General features: G+C 41.7%; 1 protein-coding gene across 1 annotated transcript in view; it reads right to left on the bottom strand.

The window, feature by feature from the left end:
- Positions 1 to 12,624: 12,624 nt before the first annotated feature.
- The window catches only part of SYVN1 (synoviolin 1), a gene marked incomplete at its 5' end in the record, with an annotated part of 59,275 nt that continues 48,322 nt past the window's right edge, over positions 12,625 to 23,577 (bottom strand). Inside the window, 3 exon segments of the mRNA XM_078781284.1 lie at positions 12,625 to 13,517; positions 17,664 to 17,782; positions 20,203 to 20,389. Of these exon segments, the coding sequence (XP_078637410.1) occupies positions 13,375 to 13,517; positions 17,664 to 17,782; positions 20,203 to 20,389 (449 nt within the window).

Genomic DNA, 23,577 nt, shown 5'->3' with positions numbered 1-23,577 from the left:
TTATATTTCTATTTTATTTTACGGATTCTCTGGATATTCAATCCCATCCACATATCCCAATCCCATCCACATATAACTATCCATTTCCAGACAGGCACACTGTCGGTGTCAACAATCTTGTAAGATTGATACACAAAAACACACACACACATGCATTATGCATATTTGTTTGCGTTGGAACCATTATTTACAGATCAGATGGGTGTCAATTTTATTTCAATTTCATAAAATTTGTCAATCAAATTCAAAAATGCTTATAGACAAATAAACCAAAAGTCCATTCTTAGAAAACCCTTATGATGTCAAATTGAAATTACCCTTTCTGCCTTCACAATAATCTATCCAAATTTTGACTACACACCCATTTGCATGTCAGTCGACCATTGACCTATCAATCGTGCGGAACAATAGTCCGAAATTCCCACCTGATCATCATGTGACTCTTGTTACTTGGTTTGCCAACAATTGCAACGCAATTGTTCCAAACTTTGTAAATTTAAAATTGCTGTGCCCAAAATAGAAGATCCAATTTTGGCATTTGATCAATTAATTATTAATTTGTTAACAAGCAAAAAGAAAAATGAATCATTCTTGCTCTGAAAACTTTTCAGACACAAGAATCATTGACAGTTGTTCATGTTTGTCCAGTAATCGAATCTGTTGAGGCCAATCATCATTTGGGATTTGCAGCAATGAAGGCCTAATCATTGTCTGAGGTACCGGTAAGCACTGGTACCCTTGATCTTGGTTTGCCCCATGACCTTGTCTTCCTGTTGACATACAGACATCTTCTTCTCCAATGTCCCATCTTTCCACACTCGAAACACCGGTTTCTGTCGTTGTCTGATCTGTGCGCCTGTGCACTTGTATTGCTGGGCTGCATCTCTACATCCCTGAGTTGCCACTGCAATCTCTCGTTATCTCCTGAAACACGAAAAAATTCTCTGTACCGTCCTTTTTGGGGAGACAACTGGAAATCAGATGGGACAACTGTGACTTTCATTCCTAATTTCGAGGGCAGTTGTGCATTTGTCTCCTCCACTGTATCCTGTATCCTTTTTATTTTAAGTTCTAGTTCCGTTATCCGTTCTTGCTGTTCCCGTTGTCTGGATTCACCATCCCAAAGATGGAATGCAAGCCAGTCTACCGTTAGATTCTGTCTCTTCCTGGCTTTCAATCTTTGTTCCAATCTTTCCAATCGACTTCGCTCAAATGTACCATCTCTTGGAAACTCCTCATCATGTCCCTTTGTCCACAAATACCAATTCTCGACCTGCCTTATAGCTTCGGCACCATAACGGTCGTACATATGATGTGTACAAGTACCTTTTTGTGGAATCTCTGGTTGTCCTTGTGTGTTCTTGCAGGCTCCATTTCCCATTCTGCCTTTTATCAAAGTAGCGTTGGATGTGTTGTAGCTTGTTCCAGGTTCCTCTAAAGCTTCACTCGTACCTCCAGGAAGGATCTCTCCACCTGTTCGCACGGTGATTTCCAGAGAATCTCCCTCAGCTGTGGCTTTTGCACAATCCAATCTCACAGATCAGTATTTGCAGATGAGCCGGAGGGTCAGTATGAAGTGGGTGAATCCTCAGGTGTCCGCTCTGTTTGACGGGGAAATCACACAATGGTAACCGCACATATATATCTGTATATAAACTCACCACCTTGCTCAATTTTCCCAGGTTGTCTCCACATTGATAATATCTCGCAAAGATATCAAAGCTTCTTTCTTGAGACCGCATTTTCATCAATCAAACAATCAATATATTCAATTCAATTTATTCAGTTCAATTTATGCAATTAAATTCAATCAATTAGATTCAATCAATTAACAATTCAATCAATTATTCAATTTCAATTAATTCATCAATATTCATCAATAAATCAAATTAATCATTTTGAATGACTCCTTGCATAAGCCCTTTCCCCAATGATGTCAGGACAGGTCCATCCATTGACTGAGATCGACTCATCGGTCGTCACCTCTGGTTCGTACCTCATGTCAATTGATGAATCACCGTCCTGTCCTAGGGTCATATCTGACATATTTCCCCATTTTGCCTGGTCTCCACAAATTTTCTTTGCAACCACTAAAGGCAACTCATCCTTCATTCGTGAGACAGCCAAAATGGATGGCAGATATTAAAGTTCATTGGGAAAAATATCTCATCATTTTTCTTTTAATAGTATCCAAAATCTCTTGGCAATATAAATTTCGTAAAACTCCTGAAATAAGACTGGAAAATTTCTTCAATCATGCTAAATTTTGAAACTCCATCGCTTGTAATACCCAATTTATCCCATAGGGCTTGAAACTTCTTTCCCAAGTTCATGCAGCATTCTGCATTTGAACCCTATGATATCATTCATAATAATCATCATGATTTTATAGTCATGGTCCTATCATAATCATCTATTTAAAACGAACATTTCCTTTATCACCACAGCTATGTGGTATAATCAACAATAGAATAAAACTGTACATAGCAACAGGCTACCTCATGGCCACTTAGTATACCTATTGACAATAAGTCATAACAATATCGAATAATCACTGAACAATTCAAAAATCGCTTCCCCTGCTCCAGCCGCAGCATCCGTGATATTTGTTTGCTCATTCACTATTCCTGATTCGTCATCAAGGATCTCCATCATCACACAGCGTACTTAATTCCGCATTCTAATGAGAATTCAACAGGATTTTACGACTCAAAGGAAAAGAACGAGCAGACCTTTTGCAGGACGATAACTGGAATTAGTCGTGAAAATATATCCAAATACACAAAAATACACACCCACACAAATAAACAACATTTATTCCGTTTAACAGAACAAACATTTCCTCTATCATGACATGCATGTCTTCAAAATTATATGCCCAAGAGAAAAAGTAAAATTAATTAAAACTGCGGGCAGTGATGATCCGGGGACCATACCGCTCCATCCTGATTGGACGAGTGCGTGCTAGAGTCGTTAACAACGACAGTCCAGATCCGATTGTTCAAAATTTCAACTCAATCGATCGAAAAATGAACGCAGGGATGCATTTTAAAGGTGCAGTGGCACTAACTGAGTTGCCACGAATATGGCCACGAAATTGCCAATATGGCCATCGCAAAATATTTTCCTTAATCAATTGGCTCATAGCATAACCAATCTGCAAGTATTTCATCCGAAGATGTATCTCTGAGGAATTTTAATTAAATAAGTCATTTATAAATCAACGAGTTAATTTATTAAATGATTAATCAATAAATCAATATTTTCCTTGACAGCCACATCACTTGGTCAGTGTCATGTCCAAATATCAGCTTCCTTACTCAAAAGGTGCCTGAGTTAATGTAATGTAATTACTGTAATAAGATTACTGCAATTACTGTAATGATTACTGTAATTACTGTAATTACCGGAACTGTAATTACTGTAATTACCTCAGGTAATTACTGTAATGTAATTACTGTAATGTAATAAGAAATGTAATTAATTAAATAAGTACTTCATTAATCGTTAATAATGAAATAATTCCTGAATTCTCATTCGATTCACTTGACATTCGAATGTCCCCAAAACGTTGGAGCAAAACGTTGCAACAACGAAAGTGAAACGTTGTAGCGACGTTGTGGAAACGTTAGCAAAACCCAACATTTGAATGTTCCCAAAACATTCCAACAACAAGTTCCAACAACAAGTTCCAACAGCAAGTTCCAACAACAAGTTCCAACAACAAGTTCCAACAACAAGTTCCAACAAGTTCCAACAACAAGTTCCAACAGCAAGTTCCAACAACAAGTTCCAACAACAAGTTCCAACAACAAGTTCCAACAAGTTCCAACAGCAAGTTCCAACAGCAAGTTCCAACAACAAGTTCCAACAAGTTCCAACAACAAGTTCCAACAGCAAGTTCCAACAACAAGTTCCAACAACAAGTTCCAACAGCAAGTTCCAACAGCAAGTTCCAACAACAAGTTCCAACAGCAAGTTCCAACAACAAGTTCCAACAGCAAGTTCCAACAACAAGTTCCAACAACAAGTTCCAACAGCAAGTTCCAACAACAAGTTCCAACAAGTTCCAACAACAAGTTCCAACAGCAAGTTCCAACAACAAGTTCCAACAGCAAGTTCCAACAACAAGTTCCAACAACAAGTTCCAACAACAAGTTCCAACAAGTTCCAACAGCAAGTTCCAACAACAAGTTCCAACAAGTTCCAACAACAAGTTCCAACAGCAAGTTCCAACAACAAGTTCCAACAACAAGTTCCAACAACAAGTTCCAACAACAAGTTCCAACAACAAGTTCCAACAGCAAGTTCCAACAACAAGTTCCAACAAGTTCCAACAACAAGTTCCAACAGCAAGTTCCAACAGCAAGTTCCAACAACAAGTTCCAACAACAAGTTCCAACAACAAGTTCCAACAACAAGTTCCAACAAGTTCCAACAGCAAGTTCCAACAGCAAGTTCCAACAACAAGTTCCAACAAGTTCCAACAACAAGTTCCAACAGCAAGTTCCAACAACAAGTTCCAACAACAAGTTCCAACAGCAAGTTCCAACAGCAAGTTCCAACAACAAGTTCCAACAACAAGTTCCAACAAGTTCCAACAACAAGTTCCAACAGCAAGTTCCAACAACAAGTTCCAACAGCAAGTTCCAACAACAAGTTCCAACAGCAAGTTCCAACAGCAAGTTCCAACAACAAGTTCCAACAGCAAGTTCCAACAACAAGTTCCAACAGCAAGTTATTATCACATTGCAATGACCTCTAAACATTCCGAAACCAATATCCCATTAAAAAATCCCATTAAAATCCCATATTTTATCACCCTTTGCATTGTTGAAAGCAATTAATTCCATAACTTAATATTACCTCAATTTATATATACTAGGGCGTGCCCGCACGTACGTGCTCGCCCGTACGTGCTTGCAAAAACATGCGTGCAAACAACAACAACAAAACTTTGAAACCACGTGGCAGTAACGACCACAGAACCCCCCCTTCTATTTACATGCAATGGTTTGGTCCATTCGCAAAGCCAAAGCGAACGACCACAGAACCCCCCTTCTATTTACATGCAATGGTTCGGTCCATCCGCAGAGCCAAAGCGAACGGCCCGCGAGCACGGCGACCACACCCTGGGACCCACCCGTCCGATTAATTTCAAACCTTGAAAAGGCACATCCTCGGGTCCCCACCAATATACCTGGCAAGTTTCAAGTATATCGGACCGGTAGTTGTTGAGAAACAGCGGTCGCATACAGACAGACCGACACACACACCGAGATTACTGGAATTATAGATAGATAAAAATCCGATCTCATTAAAACCTTCAGACAAACCACTAGCATATATTATTCCTAGGACTAAAATCACCAGGACCATTATCAAACATTTATCAAAATATTAGGACCATCATCAAACCAATGAATGACTCAATCCTTTAATGACTCCATCCAAACCCAGACATTTTGAGTTCCGTAACTTTAATACTTCAAATTTTCCATTCCTTCCCTTCCTTATCCTTCGATGTAGGGATGGGTTCTTTTTAGGATCATGTTGCATCGAGCATTATTTTTCAAACAGTGTGACTATTAAGCCCACGCCAAAACCTCTGACATCCCACCATTAACACCTATTTTAAGCGTGCCGAATCAGTAAGCATCACCCCTTCTATGAGCCTCGACCAGAGGGTGGTTGTCACCCACAAACACTCGTCGCGAGCTGTTCCATTGTCTGTTGATTCCCATTCTGCTGTTTTTGTCTCATAATCAAGATAAATTTGGAACAGCCCTTAAACTAACACCAAGCAGATCAATTTTTATATTTAAATATAAAATCATTTTCTCATTAATTCATAATCATAAAATCATTTAATCCGTGTCACCCATGCTATTTATCTAGCAAATTTCGTCAAAAAAAACACAACAGCACTGGTTCCGTGTCACCCATGCTATTTATCTAGCAAATTTCGTCAAAAAAAATCGAACGAGTTTTAGTTATGGCGGGAAAACTGAAAAAAAATTCTCTATTTAAAACGGGTGTACACGATTGTACACGTGTACGGACCTTACCGAACCTTACCGACCCGGCAAACAAATCGCCTCATGGTGCACTTCATGAGCCGACTTGCCCGCAGACCAGAGTAAGGCTCTTAACACCCAGCGTATACCGTACGCATATGCAAGCACACGAATAATAGAATCATTTAAACCGTTCCATCCGTGACTTTTACCTTGGACGGTCGTGACAAAAATACTTTTACACTCCTTGGATTACCTACGGAATGCAAGTCCCACACACCAAATCCTCCATCTTCAGAATTCATATTTCATAATGGACAGATCCCCAAGACGTCATGCTTACATGCTCACCTTGGCGACGTCCACTCGAAATTTCAGCGGTGCCTCCATATTGTCAGGGAATTTGTACTGGGGGACTCACAGGACTCCAATGACCGGACACAGGTTACAAAAGGTCTAGTTTATTAAACTGTATTCACTTCATCCAATTACCAAAATGATACCGCATAATATAATGGATCAGGTTAACTCTTTTCGCTGGTCCTTCTCGTTCATCCGACACTCCCGTTCGGTCAGCGCTTCACGTAGCAAGTACTCTCGACTCCAGCCGCAGCTCCCGCTTATATGGACCAACTCGACTTAATCCTCTGTCCGCTGAACTCGTAATCTCTTCTCCGCTGACGTTACTGGTCGCCTTCCTGGCGCCAGCTAGCCCCCCCTGTTGTGAGTTCCATTTATCAAACAATAGGGGGGTGCTCCAGCCTGGGGCTGTGACCAGGTGTTTCAAGAGATTATCATGTTCGTGCACATTCCTAACTCATTTACAAACTCGTCCTTCACAGAGTTTGCATGTAAAATGTATTTGCTTTGTTACCAGGTTAATTAATAAGTTACCAGTGCCAATTAATAAGTTACGCTGAGTTACTCTTCCACAATGCCTACGAGTCTGGGAGGGATTTAAAAAGATCTCCAAACAATTTGAAATCAATTATTCGACTGTCCGGAAGATCATCTACAAGTGGAGAAGATTCCAAACAACTGACAACTTGTTCAGGCCAGGCCGCCCCAGCAAGTTCAGCGCGAGAGCAGACCGCAAGATGCTGAAAGAAGTCTCAAAGAACCCCAGAATGTCATCACGGGATCTACAGGTAGCTCTTGCCACTGTTGATGTCAAAGTGCACGAATCTACCATTAGAAAGAGGCTGCACATATTGGATCTACATGGGAGGTGTGCCAGGAGGAAACCTTTGCTGTCCAGAAAGATCATCAGGGCAAGACTAAAGTTTGCCAATGAACACCGATGCAAAGACCAACACTTCTGGAACAATGTGCTCTGGACAGCTGAGTCAAAGGTAGAGCTATTTGGCCACAGTATCAGAAGACATGTTTGGCGAAAACCAAAGACAGCATTTGACTACAAGAACCTGATACCAACTGTAAAGCATGGTGGTGGAAATATTATGGTTTGGGGCAGCTTTGCTGCATCAGGGCCTGGGCAGCTCACCATCATAGAATCCACTATGAATTCTTCATTGTACCAGAGGGTGCTTGAGGATAATGTGAGGCCATCTGTCGGAAAGTTGAAGCTCAACCGAAGGTGGACCTTGCAACATGACAATGACCCTAAACATACCAGTAAATCCACCAAGGAATGGCTGAAAAGAAAGAAATGGAGGGTTCTGGAATGGCCAAGTCAAAGCCCGGATCTAAATCCCATCGAGATGATGTGGGCTTGTGGGGGGATTTGAAACGAGCTGTGCATGCAAGAAACCCCTCAAATATCACACAGCTGAAAGAATTCTGCATGGAGTGGGAAAAAATTCCTGCCGTCGATGTCAGAGACTGGTAGACAGTTATAAGAAACGCCTACTTGAGGTTGTTTCTGCCAAAGGGGGCAATACCACTTTAGAGCCAAGGGTGTACTTACTTTTTCCACATGCGAAATTTGCATTTATGTTTATTTAAATTATACAATGGACTACAAAATGTAAATGTTTCATGATATTTGTTATATTATATCACCTTTATCTCTCAATATTGTTGAAATGAAGATCAATTAGCTCTATGTTGAAAAAGTCAAAACTTTGACTTTTTCGTATACTTACCCCATGTACTTACCTTGCTTGTTCACGTGACTGTACATGCTGCTTCCTTTGTACTTGATGATGCTCACCATTAAAAAGGATGAAGCACGGACAAAGAACTCTGGGAAAGCAGTGCAAACCAACACTTGGCAAGAACCTGCTTTGGCAGCACCAACCCTTTGTAAAGTGTTTGGTACATCAAATCATGCTGCAGCAAGCGGTATTCTTGAATTATCTCTATAAAGTCATTTAATTTAGAGGAAAAATTCTTGCCTTAAATAGTTGAATCAAAGCAAATTTTAGATGAGAAAAAAAACTAGAACGTCACGCAGTGGAGCACATACCTCCACCTGGTGAACAGTTTACGTTTTGTATTCCACTGATAGGCCGGATCTGGATTCGGACCTGAACCAAAATCGAATCGGCTTGTTTTCGTTACCAAACCAACTCCTCCACCAAGTTTAGTCATAACTCATTCATAACTTTTTTAAATATCATGTCATACATCGTTTTTCACCCGATGTGAAATGGCTCTTCACCAGCCATGGCTCTTCAGCAAAGGACTTCTGCGACTCACTGGGACTGACACAATCTGTCAATTTCCTGACCCGGATGTCAGTCACCGGAGCATCTTCTCTTCTGGACTTGGTTATGACGAACTTCCCTGAAAATGTCTACTGCTCTTCTTCTGCTCCAATCGGCTCATCTGATCATGTGCTTGTTCAAGTGGACATCTCTCTGACCATTCTCAGAGAGCCTCCTCAGCGTCGACGAGTCTGGCATTTCACTCAGGCCAACTGGCACGGTCTTCAAGCAGCCATCAATCATCTGGACTGGTCTCCCATCTCTACCGCCTCTGACATCAACTCATCCTGGGAATTCTTCCAAAGTAAATTGCTCTCTCATGCACAGATTTATCCCATCTCGTCTTCAGTAGTCATACGCTTCCTCCCGTCCATGGTACATGGAATCTTGTGGTGAGGCTGTTGCCCAGAAACAACTTGCTTTAGTCTCCTGGAAAGCAAATCGAACGGAAGGAAATCTCATTTCCTTTCACAAAGCCCGAAACAGGTGTGTGTCCACCCTCAGGAGAGCCAGGAAACAATCTCTCTCCGTTCTCAAGACCGAACTCTCTTATCTGTCTCCCTTTTCCAAATCCTGGTGGCGTCTGGTCAAATCTGTTTCTGGTGTTGGTGTTTGTTCCCCCTCCATCACCTCAAACGGCTACACGGCTGACTCCACACGTGAAAAAGCTGAATGCCTCAACTCTGTGTTTGCCTCTAAATCTTGTGTCCCAAACCCATCCCTCTCTGAACCCACCGTACCCAGTCGTACCCAGCTGCTCCTGGACTCTGTGTCCTTTCCTCCTGACAAGGTGGAAGAGTTTCTGTCAACCCTCGACTCTGATTCTGCAACTGGACCTGACGGCATCAGCCCACGGGTCCTAAAATCCTGTTCTTCCGCTCTTTCACTCCCTCTCTCTGTTCTCTTCACCCTCTCTTTTGCTCAAGGTCATCTTCCATCTGCTTGGAAATCAGCCGACATCACTGCTTTGCACAAAAAAGTTGCAAAAACAGATCCTAGCAACTACAGACCAATCAGCCTTCTCCCAATTATCAGCAAAGCCATGGAATCCATCATTGCTTCAGATATGAATTCTTTCCTCTTCTCCAATGGCTTGATCTCTGATCATCAATTTGGTTTCAGACCTGGTCACTCTACTCTGGACATGCTGCTTCTGCTTTCTCAACAATGGATGGAGGTCCTCAATGCCAAACAGGAAATTAGAGCTGTCTCCCTTGACATATCACGTGCCTTCGATACGGTCTGGCACCCCGCTCTGCTCACCAAACTCTCCTCCTTTGGTATCCATGGAAATCTCCACGCATGGCTGGCGGTCTTCCTCTCTAGTCATAGTCAACGTGTGGCCCTGAATGGGTTTCTCTCATCTCGTCTTCCTGTGCAGGCTGTCGTTCCCCAAGGCAGTGTTCTGGGTCCTGTGCTTTTTCTGGTCTTCATCAATGATCTCTCTGACTCTCTTGAAAATCCTCTCTATCTCTTTGCTGATGACTCTACTCTCTGTCGCTCCATTCCTCATCCCTCAGATCGGCAATCTGCAGCCTTCTCACTCTCTGCAGACCTGGACAAAATCACAGACTGGGCAAACAAGTGGAACATGTCTTTCAATCCTGACAAATCTCACACTCTTACGATGTCTCTCCGAAAAGACCGACTGGACAACCCTCCCATCCACTTTCTGAATAATCCTCTCCAAGAAGTTCTGTCACTCAAGCTTTTGGGTCTCACTATCTGCCATGATCTTTCCTGGGAAAACCACATTTCAAATCTGGCCTCCAAAGCCAGTCGCTGACTGGGCATCCTCCGTCGTGCGAAGTCCTTCCTTGGCACACCTGAGCTCCTCACCACATACAAGGCTTTCATCCGCAGCTCAATGGAATACTGCTCTCCCCTCTGGGCTGGTGCTCCTGCCTCTCACCTAGCTCGTCTTCACGCTGTTGAAACCAAAGCGTTCAGAATCATTGGAATCTCCCGCGATGAAGCTAACTCCAAGGGCCTTTCACTCACTCACCGCAGGCAGGTTGGTGGTCTTTGTCTTCTACCGACTCCTCTCTAGCCTTGCCCCCCCCCCCCCCAGCTCTCTCTGGGCTCTGTCCCCCAAATATTCCTACAGGTCGCACAAGATCTGCCTGCAACCCTCTTGTGGTTAAACTGCCAAAATCAAGACTCTCTGCTCACCTTCACTCCTTCATTCCTCTTTTCTCCCGCCTCTGGAACAAACTCCCTCACTCTCTTCAATCCCACTCCACCCTCCAGGTCTTTAAAACAGCTGTTCACCACCATCTCTTATCTTCCCCCATCCAAAACCTTGATCTTTTCTACCCCCACTAATTTCACCCCAAATCCACTTTTTTGAAATACCAACTTCTGTCCTGGAAGTCCTTGGTGTCCTTGTGTTTTATACTTCTCCCAACCCCCCCCCCCCCCCTTCCCACGCCTCCTCCCCCCAAGCCCTCTCCCTCCCACACATCTCCCTGCTCTCAAATGTTATGTTTGTGTGCTTCCCCTTCTCTCCCCATCTTGTCTTCCGCTCCCTCTTTTTATATATCTTGTTTGGCTGGTTGATTTGTTTGTGAAATAAATGTTAGCTCTTTCACGAGCCTCGATTCAGTATACAAAAAAAAAAAAGGAAAAAAAAAAGTCTCAATGGTGAAGAATCGCTAAAAAAATTAAATAACCCGTATCCGAATCCATATTCAGATCTTCACCAAAATCGAATCGATTAGTCCATGTCACACACACAACTGCTCCACCAAATTTCGTCCAAATCCTTCCATAACGTTTTGAGATACCGTGCAATGTGTCAGTTTTAGCCCCATCTCTCTGGTGAAGAATCAATTAAAAAATTATAGTCGCTGGATCCGGATCTTCACCGAAATTAAACCAATTCTTCCTCGTCACAAACACACAACCACTCCACCAAGTTTCGTCCAAATCCGTCCATAACATTTTGAAACATACTGCTTTTCATCGTTTTTGGCCCTATCTCCCAAAGGTGAAGAATCACTTAAAATTCTACTATCTGGATCCGAATCCTCACCAAAATCTTGTCATCTCGTCCTCTTCACCTACACTATCTCTCCGACAAATTTCGTCCCAATACGTCCACAACTTTTTGAGATATCTTGTACACAGACAGACAGGGTGGTGGCGGAGGTTAAAAAAACAAAAAAAAAACACGAATTTGCTGAAAATGCAACATGTAGCTTTTCATATACAAACAACAACAACATGCATTTTAATGCCATTTTCCCTACTAGAGCAGGGGTTAGCCTTGCGGTCCCCATGACAATCTTCTCCATTTTGCCCTATTTTCTGCATCTCCCCTTAACCCCCTTGCCCGCATTTCTTCTTCAATTTCCATTCCTTTTCTTCTTCTTCATTTCATTTCATTTTTATATATATATTTTATATATTTTTATATTTATATATATATGAATTATATACACAATATATATATATATATATATATATAATACTGTATATATAATTATTCAACATGTGTTGAAAAAGTCCAAGTTCCTTGGTAAAAACAAAAAAAACCTCAGACAAGGTGTAAAGTGTAAAAAGACATCTGTGTGTAACCAAACCTTGCAATTAACAAGTAAATCACAAATGAATTATCTGGTGGGATTATGTTTAATAATAGCTGTGAATCAAATTTTAGCTAAATGTACTATTATACACCCACCCTCAATCCCCCCTTAATCCCCCGCACCCCAACCCCACACTAAAATCCATAATCCAGCATACGCCACCATGTCCCCCAGTTGACACAACTCAAAAGTTATTTCACATCTTTTAGACATCGAGGCAATAAAAGTTGAACTTCTAATCTTTTGAAGTAATTTATTATGGGGCATCCACATCGAGCAGGAACTGAACGTGAAATGGCAGGAAGTGTTGGGGTCGAGCAACGAGGGAGACAGACGGGAGGGATGTAATGCATTTTGAGAAACTTTTATTTATTTAATTTTTTTACAACTATCTTGAAGCTGAAATACAATGCTAAGGATTTTGACCAAGCATTTTGCTTTACATAAGCCAAAATTACCTCGTCACACCTTAAAGGAAACTGAAACAAGTCGAGCCCATGTATCAAAAGGTCAATGGAATTGAAAGCCCTTTTTACACCACAAAGTGAACCATTCGTTGCCATACCAAATCCTACTCTACAGTAGTTTTATCCTTCTTTATGGCATATCGTTTTACTTTACCTCCCCTCATGAACAGCATAAATAATCATGGCTTGGTTATCTTTGTGGTAGAGAAAGAGCATGTGATGAGCAGGTGCAGTGCATTCTGGGAAATGACAAAGTTGACAACTGAAGGCCAATATAAAGCACAAAGAAAAGCGAACAAATTTGAATGCCCTTGCATCAGGTAACAATTGGAAAGCATTCGACTTGGTTCTTCAAAAACAGGTGACCTGCCCGTTGCAAATCCAGTCGCTTGCAAAGTGCCGTGGGCAGACGAGCTGCAGGAAATTCACGCCAACTAGGGTCCAAAAAAAAAACCCACCTCCATGTGAGCAACCACTGGTGTCCAGATGAAGGAGGCAAGTCCGACCGTAGCAAAGTTTTGGTCTTGGCAGGAAGTAATTTTAAAGTTTCATTCACGTGCCTGACCGATACAGATAGCGAACCTCAATCAGGATAAGGAAAAATTGGGTCAGGCCATGCACGCAATGGACATCATTGTGCAGCGGGATTTTGCAGCCTTTGCAGACGTCGACGGCGGAGTTCAGAAGTGTCGGGTTCTGACGATGGATCGTCCTCTCCGCCGGCTCCAGTGGATGTTGCTCCTGCACCAACTTCAGATGTTCCCTCTGTGTCATCTGTTAAAAATAAACGCTCAATATAAAAATTCTGAGACGAGTATCCACTTTATTTTGATTATCTTGTACTTTGCATTTAATGCTAGATAACTTAATTACCTTTGTTGAGAAGACGAAAATCCTTTCCTTGCCTTTTGTCAATCATAAATTACTCTGAAACACATGCGGAGCTTTCTCATAAAGTTGAGGTTCCTTGTCCATTTGGACACATCCACTGTAACTGGACCCAACACAACTCCGTGTTGTTTCAATCCTCAGAACGCTCTTCAACTCTTTCCTTTCTCTATAAGTCTTTCTCAAATTGTTACCTGCTTTCATCTTATCAAGTTACCAACCACAAGAACAGTTCTCAGTCTGATGCTCGCAACTGAAGACCTGTAAGAATTTAATTCTCAATTTTATAGACCAGTCCCTCTCTGGGGTGGACTCGTCTATAAAATTGAGAATTTAAATTATCTTCCTGGTATTGGATGCAGTGTAATCCTACAGATATGTAAGGGGAAAAGCCCTGCTAAACTCATGCTTAATAGGCAGAACCTATGCAACTTTTTAGCCAGAAGTCTTTATTTATTTATTTAATTGTTCATATTGTGCCAAAAATCTTCATTTAAATTGTGCCAATTCAAAGTTTACAACCCTTTCAAATTTTTCACCTTTTGTTGCCTTTTAGCCTGCAATTAAATTGCATTAAATCAGACTTTTTCAACCTTTATTTACACATCGTAACCCATAACTTCAAAGTGAAAAACAAATTCTACACTTTTCAGAAAAATTAAAAATACAAAACTAGGATATATTGGTTGGATAGGTGACCACCCCACCCCCCCCCCCCCCCCCTGAGTTAATACTTGGTAGAAGCACCTTTGACATCAATTAGAGCTGCGAGACTGTTGCGATGGGTCTCTACCAACTTTGCACACTGATTGGTCAATATTTGCCTTTTCTTCTGTACAAAACTGTTCCAGTGCAGTCAAGTTGTGTGGGGAGCGTTGATGGACAGCAATCTTCAAGTCATGCCACAGATTTTCGATTGGATTTCTGTCGGAGCTCCGACTAGACCACTCAAGGACATTTATCTTTTTGTTCCTTAGTCACTCCAGTATAGCTTTGGCTGTGTGTTTCGGGTCGTTGTCATGTTGAAAGGTGAACTTCCGTCCCAATTTCAGCTTTATTGCAGAGGGCAGCAGGTTTTCCTCTCGGATTTTTCTGTATTTTGCTCCATCCATTTTCCCTTTTATCCTTTGTCCTGAAGATGAAATGGGATTAATCTGTGCATGGGAAAGCATGTTGGGGTTGATAAGTGCCCCAGTCCCTGCCGATGAGAAACATCCCCATAACATGATGCTGCCCCCATCATGCTTCACAGCAGGGATGGTGTTTTGGGGGTGATGTGCTGATTTGGGTTTGGGTTTGCGCCAAACATAACGTTTTGCATTTAGGCGAACAAATTCCATCTTAGTTTCATCAGACCACAAAACGTTTTTCCACATTGCTTCAGAATTTCCAGAGTGGTGTTTTGCATACCTCAAATGGGACTCAAGGTAGGCTTTTTTGAGTAATGGCTTCCTTCTTGCCACCCTACCGTACAGGCCATACTTGTGGAGTGCTTGGGATAGTGTTGTCATATGCACACAATGACCAGTCTTTGCCATACGGCATGTCGCTCTTTCAAAGTTGCCATTGGCCTCTTTATGGCCTCTCTGATCAGTCTCGTTCTTGCTTGGTCATCCAGTTTGGAGGGACGGCCTGATCTAGGCAGGGTCTTGGTGGTACTATACGCCTTCCACTTATTAATGATTGTCTTGGCTGTGCTCCAAGGGACATTCGAGGCCTTTGAAATATTTTTATACCCATCCCCTGATCTGTGCCTTTCTACAACTTTATCCGGGAGATCTTTGAAAGCTCCTTGGTGCTCATGGTTGAGTCTTTTCTGTGAAATGCACTACCCAGCAGAGGAAACCTGCAGGAACAGCTGATTTTATTCTGAAACAATCAGAATCCCTACAATTTAACACTAATTAACTTGGTGTGTGATTTTGAAGGTGATTGGTTGCACTTGAGCCAATTTACAATTGCTATTATAAAAGGGGTGGGCACTTATCCAACCAAGATATTCTAGTTTTGTATTGTTAATTAATTTTATGAAATTTGTAGAATTTGTTTCTTCACTTGGAAGTTGTGGGTTACGATGTGTAAATAAAGGTGGAAAAAGTCTGATTTAATGCATTTCAATTTCAGTCTATAATGCAACAAAAGGTGAAAAATTTGAAAGAGGGTGTAGACTTTCTATAGACACTATATATTTATATTGATTTTTATCTAAATAATTATAAACTTTTTATTTGAGTATATAAGTAGCCTCAATTTGTTCAAGGTGTAAGCAACAAATGCCTACTCTTTGTGAAAGACACCATGAGATTTTTTTTTATGTCCACCAACATGCAGATCCCGAGCTGAAAGGCCCATCTTGTAGGCGGTACTCCATTTATGCGCTGCCTTGACACATCAGTGCCTATGAATAATCATATTGAGAATCAAACCCTGATTAGACAGGTAAAGAGCAAATACAATACCTCTGCATCATCCTATCAGGCATAATAGATGTCATGAATGAATGACTAGTAATCAAAAATATTGCAGGTGACAAAAATCAAAAGCTAGATTTGGGATTAATGCTGACAATGTTTACATCACCATCATCAGATTTTTATTTATTCAAGTGTGCGCATACTTGCACTGGAAAAATAACTTTCTTGAAAAATCTTACAAAATGAAAAAAAACAACACACAAATACCTGAATGGGGATAGGCATGCCATCTGAACCTATGGCTCATGATTCTAGAATTCTAGGTTTAAATCCTGTATACGAAAACGGAGGAGGAAGAAGAAGCAGGCTTGGTAACTTATTTAATCGAGTCTGAAATTGGACGATGTCATCATTACCAACATTCAGGCAGACTTCTCAGAGGGGTTTCTGGTTTGGGTGCTTCTCAACAATGATGGGAAGGTCGTGTCTGGGGCTTTATGGGAAAGTCATGCAAGGTCAATATAAATTGATGATATTTACTATTAATCATATTTGGAAGGAGGGGGTAGGAGTGGGAGCTGCGAGTAGTTAAAATATACATTATTGTTTGGTTCTGGGACCACAACAGAAATTATATTAGATATTTGCATCTATTGGTAAAGGAGAAGCGTCCATCTGTGTGCATGTATGTATGTGTGTTATATTCACTGCAGCCGCTAGCTTGCATCAACAGGAAATGATATCAATCCGACACATCTTATCTACGGATATTTCTTGTATTCCTATATTTCCATGAGTCCGATTTTCATTCAAGAAGAGAACAATTATGGTTAACCATTTTGAAATTGCCACTTTCATATAAATGCTGAAGATTATGTATAGAAGACAATTTAACACATATTCTGTGCTAGCAACGGCAGGTTAAAAGTGCCCGGTGAGCAGAACCAAGTCAATGAAAACGCACACACAGCGCATCTGCAAAAGACTTTGTTTAGCATTAATATGTCACTTCGAAAGTAGCCTGGTATTGGTCAAGGTGGCTGGTTTACGATCCTAGGGTCTTGAGTTAAAGTCCCCTGTTGTGCCACTGAATTAACACCAGGCAGGTTGACTCAGCCTGTCATCCTTCGAGGTCGGCAAAATGAGTACCAGCTGGCTGGCAAGGTGGCATTGCACAGCCACGGCCCCAGAAAATGATGCAGCCAAGCAGCCACAGGCTGCATACGAATAAAAAATTTTTTTTTTTTGGAAAGTCCCATATTCCACATTGAACTTCTTTTTTCTTTTCTTTTTTTTACAAAAACAGATCGGACACATTTCAGATTCTAGCGCGAGTTATGCAACCCAATCACAAACGAATGCATCAAAAACAGTGTATGAGAATCCAAGTTGCACGATATAGTGGGTTGTAACAGCATGAGGTGGTAATCTTGAACTAGCCTCAGAAAAGGGTAGATTGATAGATTCCGATGGTATTGTCTCATTTTGATTTTCAGCAGTATAATCCAGGATAAGGAATGTTGGGTTATCGTCGTGAAATAGCTACTCTGTCACAGCAAGCTTTGGGACTCAATTGAAGTAAAGAGCAGAAAACAATGATATTATGAGGCACCCTTACCATTCGAGCTTGTGGCAGGCTCAGACAAAGTCGTGATCGTCCCATCCTGTGCCATGGCAGAGGTGCTTGCAGCCGATGGGTGGGACGTGTCACTTTGAGGTACGGATGATGCTGGCATTCTATACGTAAACAGGGCACTATCATTAATTATTTATCCTCAGATAACTATAAAATGAAATGATGATGATCAAGTTTCAAAAACTCAATTACTATTTCTGAAAAAAACTTTGCAGTTTCATGACGTCTTCAGCTCCATTGTACAAAATGGCAAAGAAGATTTGGAATAACAGAATGTAGAGTGGTACTTATCACACCTGTTGGATTTTCAGTGCTCGAAAACTAAACCAACTAGATGGTATTCATAGAATACTTACCCTGCGCAATCAACTTGGTGTAAGCCAACTCTTCTATTTTTGAACGTTTATTTTTTTTTTGATCCAATATGGCTGCCAGACCACGTGAGCGATGACATCATAAATTTATATCCTCTTAAATAATTGTCGCATAGATCATGCTCAATAAATTTCAAACTGATCAGACAAAGCGTTGTCCCTGTCAAATTATGACGTCATAATTATGGCACCAATGACGTCATTGTTAACAACACCTATTCCCCATATGGAGTTATTTACAATGAGCCACGTTTCAATTTTTAAAATGCTGACATGGAACACACTTTACTTTACTGAAATGCAGACACAAATGTTATATTTTCGTCAAAAACCGTCGGAATTTCGCCAAATCTGTTTTGGTCATGTGTTGATATACCCCAGCGATCAACAAATCTGAAATCAGAATTTTATTTGAGGTCAAAATGACCCCGTTAGGTCGCTCCGTACTTTGCCTGCTCGTGATGTGCAGTGTGATATAATGAATTCCATGTCCACTCTAGATAACTCTTCTTCTTCACGCAATAACAACTTCTAGCTTCCAGACCGTACATCCAATCATCTTGAAAATTTGCACACATGTTACACTTCATTACCTCTACTATAATATAAAGTTTCACGTTGATTAATGAAGCGGTTCAAGAGTTATAAATTTTTAATTTTTTGGTTTAATTATGTATATCTGCCAAACCACGTGACCTATCGCAAATTCCAAAAGGTCATTTTAGTAGACTGATATGCTGCACACATCTGTGAAGTTTCCCCTCGTTAGGATCAGAAATGAGGGAGGAGCTAGGTTTTAAAAGTTTATGCTTAAAAACGTCAACTCTGAAACCATGTGATGCATGACGTCATGCTCGCTGAATTTTTTGTTCGGCATGGGTATGCGATTCTGCCTGCAAACTTTGGCCTCGATCTGTTCAGTCGTTTTGGAGAAAATTTGATTTTAGTGGTTTTTCATGCTTTTCACTCAAAACAATATGGCGTCCGAACCACGTGACCTACGACATCATTATAATTTTATTTCTGCATCAATTTATACCGAGAAGATGCTTAAGAAATTTCATCCTGATAGGATAAAGTTTTTTACTTGTCGAATTATGCCGTGAGCATGTGACGAATCAGCTCGTTGTGATGGATAAGAGGTGTTGCGTTAATTATTTAATAGTGCTGTTCATCTTGTAAGAGTGTTTTAAATGTGCGTTTCCCAATCAGCACGTTACCGGATTTTGTCGTTTGTTGTGACGACAGTGCGGTCATTCTTGTTAATACTAGCAGTGGCCCAGGGAAACTCTGTGTAATGTAAAATGCGACTTCAAGACAAAACCCCCAAACCCAGCCCCAAATCCACAACCCCCTCCCTCCAACAAATCCACAACCTCCAAATCATCAAGCCCCCTTCCCCAATCCCAAGTCTTCAAACCACTCCCCACTGTACATGTCTTCAAACCCCCTCTCCACCCAAAGTACAACCCCCCCTGCCCCCCAACACTCCCAATTTTCAACCCCCTCCCTACCCACAAAGCCTGATCCCACCAAGCCTCAACCCCACCACCCACAACCCAACCTCAATCCCAACCTCCCTCCCCTCTCCCAACTGTCCCTTTTATGGCACACAAAATCATATAAAGTTATACTTCTCGAAGCATAAGAGAAATGTATAAACGTATGTGGAAGGACCACATAAGCAACAACCACAACCACCATGACAGCAGCAACAACAATTACATGGTAAAAAGACCCTTTTTTTTCGAGCATTTTAAATATGATACTTTCATGAGACCATGGTAATCTATGGCTCAATATGGATCACCAACTGTCAGAAGCCAATCTAACTCCATCCTGATGCTACATTTGCCAAATAATAAAGGATACAATTTTTGTAAAGCTTTCAAAAGTTACACAGCTAATCCTGGATCATTATCCTAGAGAGGAGACAACTTATAAAACTACTTATTTAATCAATCAATATCAGGAAGATTCACTGAGCATTTAATGTTAAATGGCAGATTTATTCATATACGTCTAATGACCGGATGTAATAATTTTTCGTTTTTGAAATTTGAGCATTGTTTCACTTTAAACAGAGCAAAATCCAAGCATAACAATGCCAAATACAAATGGACAATTTGTGGCAGGTTAAAACGTACCCTAATGTTGCAACCAAAGCAGAATACTGCTGCATCTGCACCACAGCGGCATCAAGGAGGGTCTGAATGTTCCGCAGACACTCCACGCGTGCCTGCAGGTGCCTCCTCTCCTGCCCCTCCATTTCACGAAGCTCTTCTTCGCTCAAGCCCGACAGGTCATCCGGGGGAGGTGGCATCGGGGGCAGCCCTGAATAGTAACATGCAAGTTGTTTAGAAATCACAATGTTCTGTCCTGGTCAATGCTGTATGATCAGCTGGTCAGTTCCACAAAATGAAACTGCATAAAGTCTCACTTCTAAAATAATGTGCACAATGAAAATATTAAAATGTTATGACCATGTATTAAATGTGTTCTTAAATAATATCTGCAAAGATTCTTCAGATAATTCACTCGTGGGTTTTAGAGCTGTGCTGGAAAACAACTCCATTTAAATGAAAATAAATTCAAATGTTTACACTAAGAGTACAATCCCAATGGTCAGGCTGATTCATGGGTATTGGGCAACCCTTAGGCCTCAGTCACTGGATCGTACGATTTCTGGATTGTGCGATTGATGGCAATCTGGCCGAGGTACGACCAATCGTCAATGTTTGCTACGCTCTCCATTTGCGATCGCAAACAACGATTGGTCTTAGGGGTCATCGTACGATTGGTGGTACGCGTGGTTGTGCGATCACCAACGATTGGAGAAGATCGATCGCAAGATCAATCGTGGGTAATCGTGCGAATAGTGGTGGCGATCAGCGACCAATCGTACGGTCAATCATGGCGACTTGCGACCGCTCGGACAATCAATCGTGGCGACCTGTGAACGCTCGCACTACCGAACGTGAGGTTGAACGACAGGTGGCACCACCAATCGTCAGGTGGCAGGACCAGTAGCACGACCAATCGTGCGACTACTTGACCCGTGATCATGCACGACCGGTGGTGTGTCCATGCGCGACTGGTGGTACGACCATGTAAGACCTGTCTGCGACCTCTTACGATTTGGAATCGCAGGTCAGAAGTTTTGAACATGACCATCGACCTTGCTGCGACTGATTTTGCTCTGGCGATCACCCACGACCTCTGCGACCAGTCGCGCGCTCTTTCTACGATTTGCCCGCGATTCACAAAATTTTCGGTCGCAGCTATGTCGTAACCTGGTCGCAGGCCCGGTGTGACTGGGGCTTTAGCGACCTAGCGACCATCTCCAAATCAAGAGCATGAATGATTGGCAAATTATGACTTTCACACAGCATGATTTGAATGTTGTGCTCATCACACTGAGTCTGCTTGATGAGTCAACAGTACAATAAAGTTTGTCAACCCTTCCTTTACCAAGCCTACTACCAACACAAACAGGTAAACACATTTTTGGTATGTATGGAGGTGGGGGGGGGGGGGGGGGGGGAGTTTGTTCTCTATATCATCTTATATATGTATATGTATTTGTATGTGTATATGTATATATGTATATAAAATCTAATATAAAGTAGAGTGACGAGTGCTACTCCGATCTCCTGTGGATGTGTAGTGTGGCCAGTGCTACCCCAAAACTCCCTTCAAGAGGATATCAGGGTAGGGCTCGCCACGCCACACGATTGATTTTACCATTCGAGTAAATGGTGTTTTTGTTGAAACTGTGGGCTTTTCTTTCTTTGCAGATTATGCGGTTTTCACTGTGTGAGACATAATCTGTGGCTAATACTCACCATAACAGCCAGGAGATACCATTTTCATATAATGTATGTGTATATATACAGTGCATTCAGAAAGTATTCAGACCCCTTCACTTTTTTCACATTTTGTTATGTTGCAGCCTTATGCTGAAATCGTTTAAATTCATTTTTTCCCTCATCAATCTACATTCAATACCCCATAATGACAAAGAGAAAACAGGATTTTAGAAAGTTTTGCAAATTTATTAAAAAGAAAAAAACTGAAATATCACATTGACATAAGTATTCATACCCTTTGCTATGACACTTGAAATTTAGCTCAGGTGCCTCCCATTTCTCTTGATCATCTTTGAGATGTTTCTACACCTTGATTGGAGTCCACCTGTGGTAAATTCAATTGATTGGACATGATTTGGAAAGGCACACACCTGTCTATATAAGGTCTCACAGCTGACACTGCATATCAGAGCAAAAACCAAGCCATGGGGTCGAAGGAACTGCCTGCAGAGCTCAGAGACAGGATTGTGTCGAGGCCCAGATTTGGGGAAGCCCACAAAAAAATTCTGCTGCATTGAAGGTTCCCAAGAGCACAGTGGCCTCCATGATTCTTAAATGGAAGACGTTTGGAACAACCAGGACTCTTCCTAGAGCTGGCCGCCCGGTCAAACTGAGCAATCGGGGGAGAAGGGCTTTGGTAAGAGAGGTGACCAAGAACCCGATGGTCGCTCTGGCTGAGCTCCAGAGATCCTGTGTGGAGATGGGAGAAACTTCCAGAAGGACAAGCATCACTGCAACACTCCACCGATATGGGCGTTATGGCAGAGTGACCAGACGGAAGCCAAACAATTCAATCTTGGTTTGATCAGACCACAGAATCTTGTTTCTCACAGTCTGAGAGTCCTTTGGGTGCTTTTTTGCAAACTCCAAGCGGGCTTTCATGTGTCTTTCCCTGAAAGGCTTCGGTCTGGCCTATGGAGAATGGGCTAGATGGCTTTTTTCTTTGCTGCATAAACTTCCTTGTAGCAACGAAGAAGGCCATGAACAGCATGGTTAAAATCAGTGCTCCTTTCCAAATTTGGATCTTGCTCGATAACAAATTATATGGCCTGCTCAAACGTGCTAAGAATTTGGTTGAGGTTTGTCATGGTGAGCTGCTTAAATCGAGGTGTCCTAGCATCATCTTCTTCTTCAGCCCACTGCTTTTTCAACTTTATGAGATCCTCGTTGCTCAAGGATTCTGCATAATAAGGCTAATGATTCCTTCACGTCCTCTTCGTCAACCTCATCAAAACTAGCCTGCTTCGCCAGGTTGAAATTTGGCTTGTAATCAACGGAACATCAGCAAACCCCATGAAATTGTGGACATACTCAGGCCACACTTTCTTCCAGCCTTCATTGTCGAGGCACTCACCTCCGCCCACAAATCCTTAATGTTTTCCAAAGCCGAAATGTCTTTCAATCATTCCACAAAGTACGAGCTTTTTCTTGGATCACAGTAAGAGGTAAAGGCATGTGACATTGAGTTTGATATTTCATCCATGCAGTTAATAACCGCTCCATGTTCTGCAGAGCACTGTCGCACCCTGGTAAGTCTCATTGCACCCAAACCGGTCACAGTCTCCGATATTTCCTTTATTTTTGCCAAACTTTTCATGATCGAATGCATGCAGCGATGCGTGGCCGATTTCCATTGTTCCTTCAACACGCTCA

Source organism: Myxine glutinosa, chromosome 1, assembly GCF_964187855.1.
Source record: "Myxine glutinosa chromosome 1, kmMyxGlut1.1, whole genome shotgun sequence".
In the NCBI taxonomy this organism is placed as follows: Eukaryota; Metazoa; Chordata; class Myxini; order Myxiniformes; family Myxinidae; genus Myxine; species Myxine glutinosa.
The sequence above is the reverse complement of the archived record's forward strand: the minus strand, read 5'-3'. Positions and strand labels throughout refer to the sequence as shown.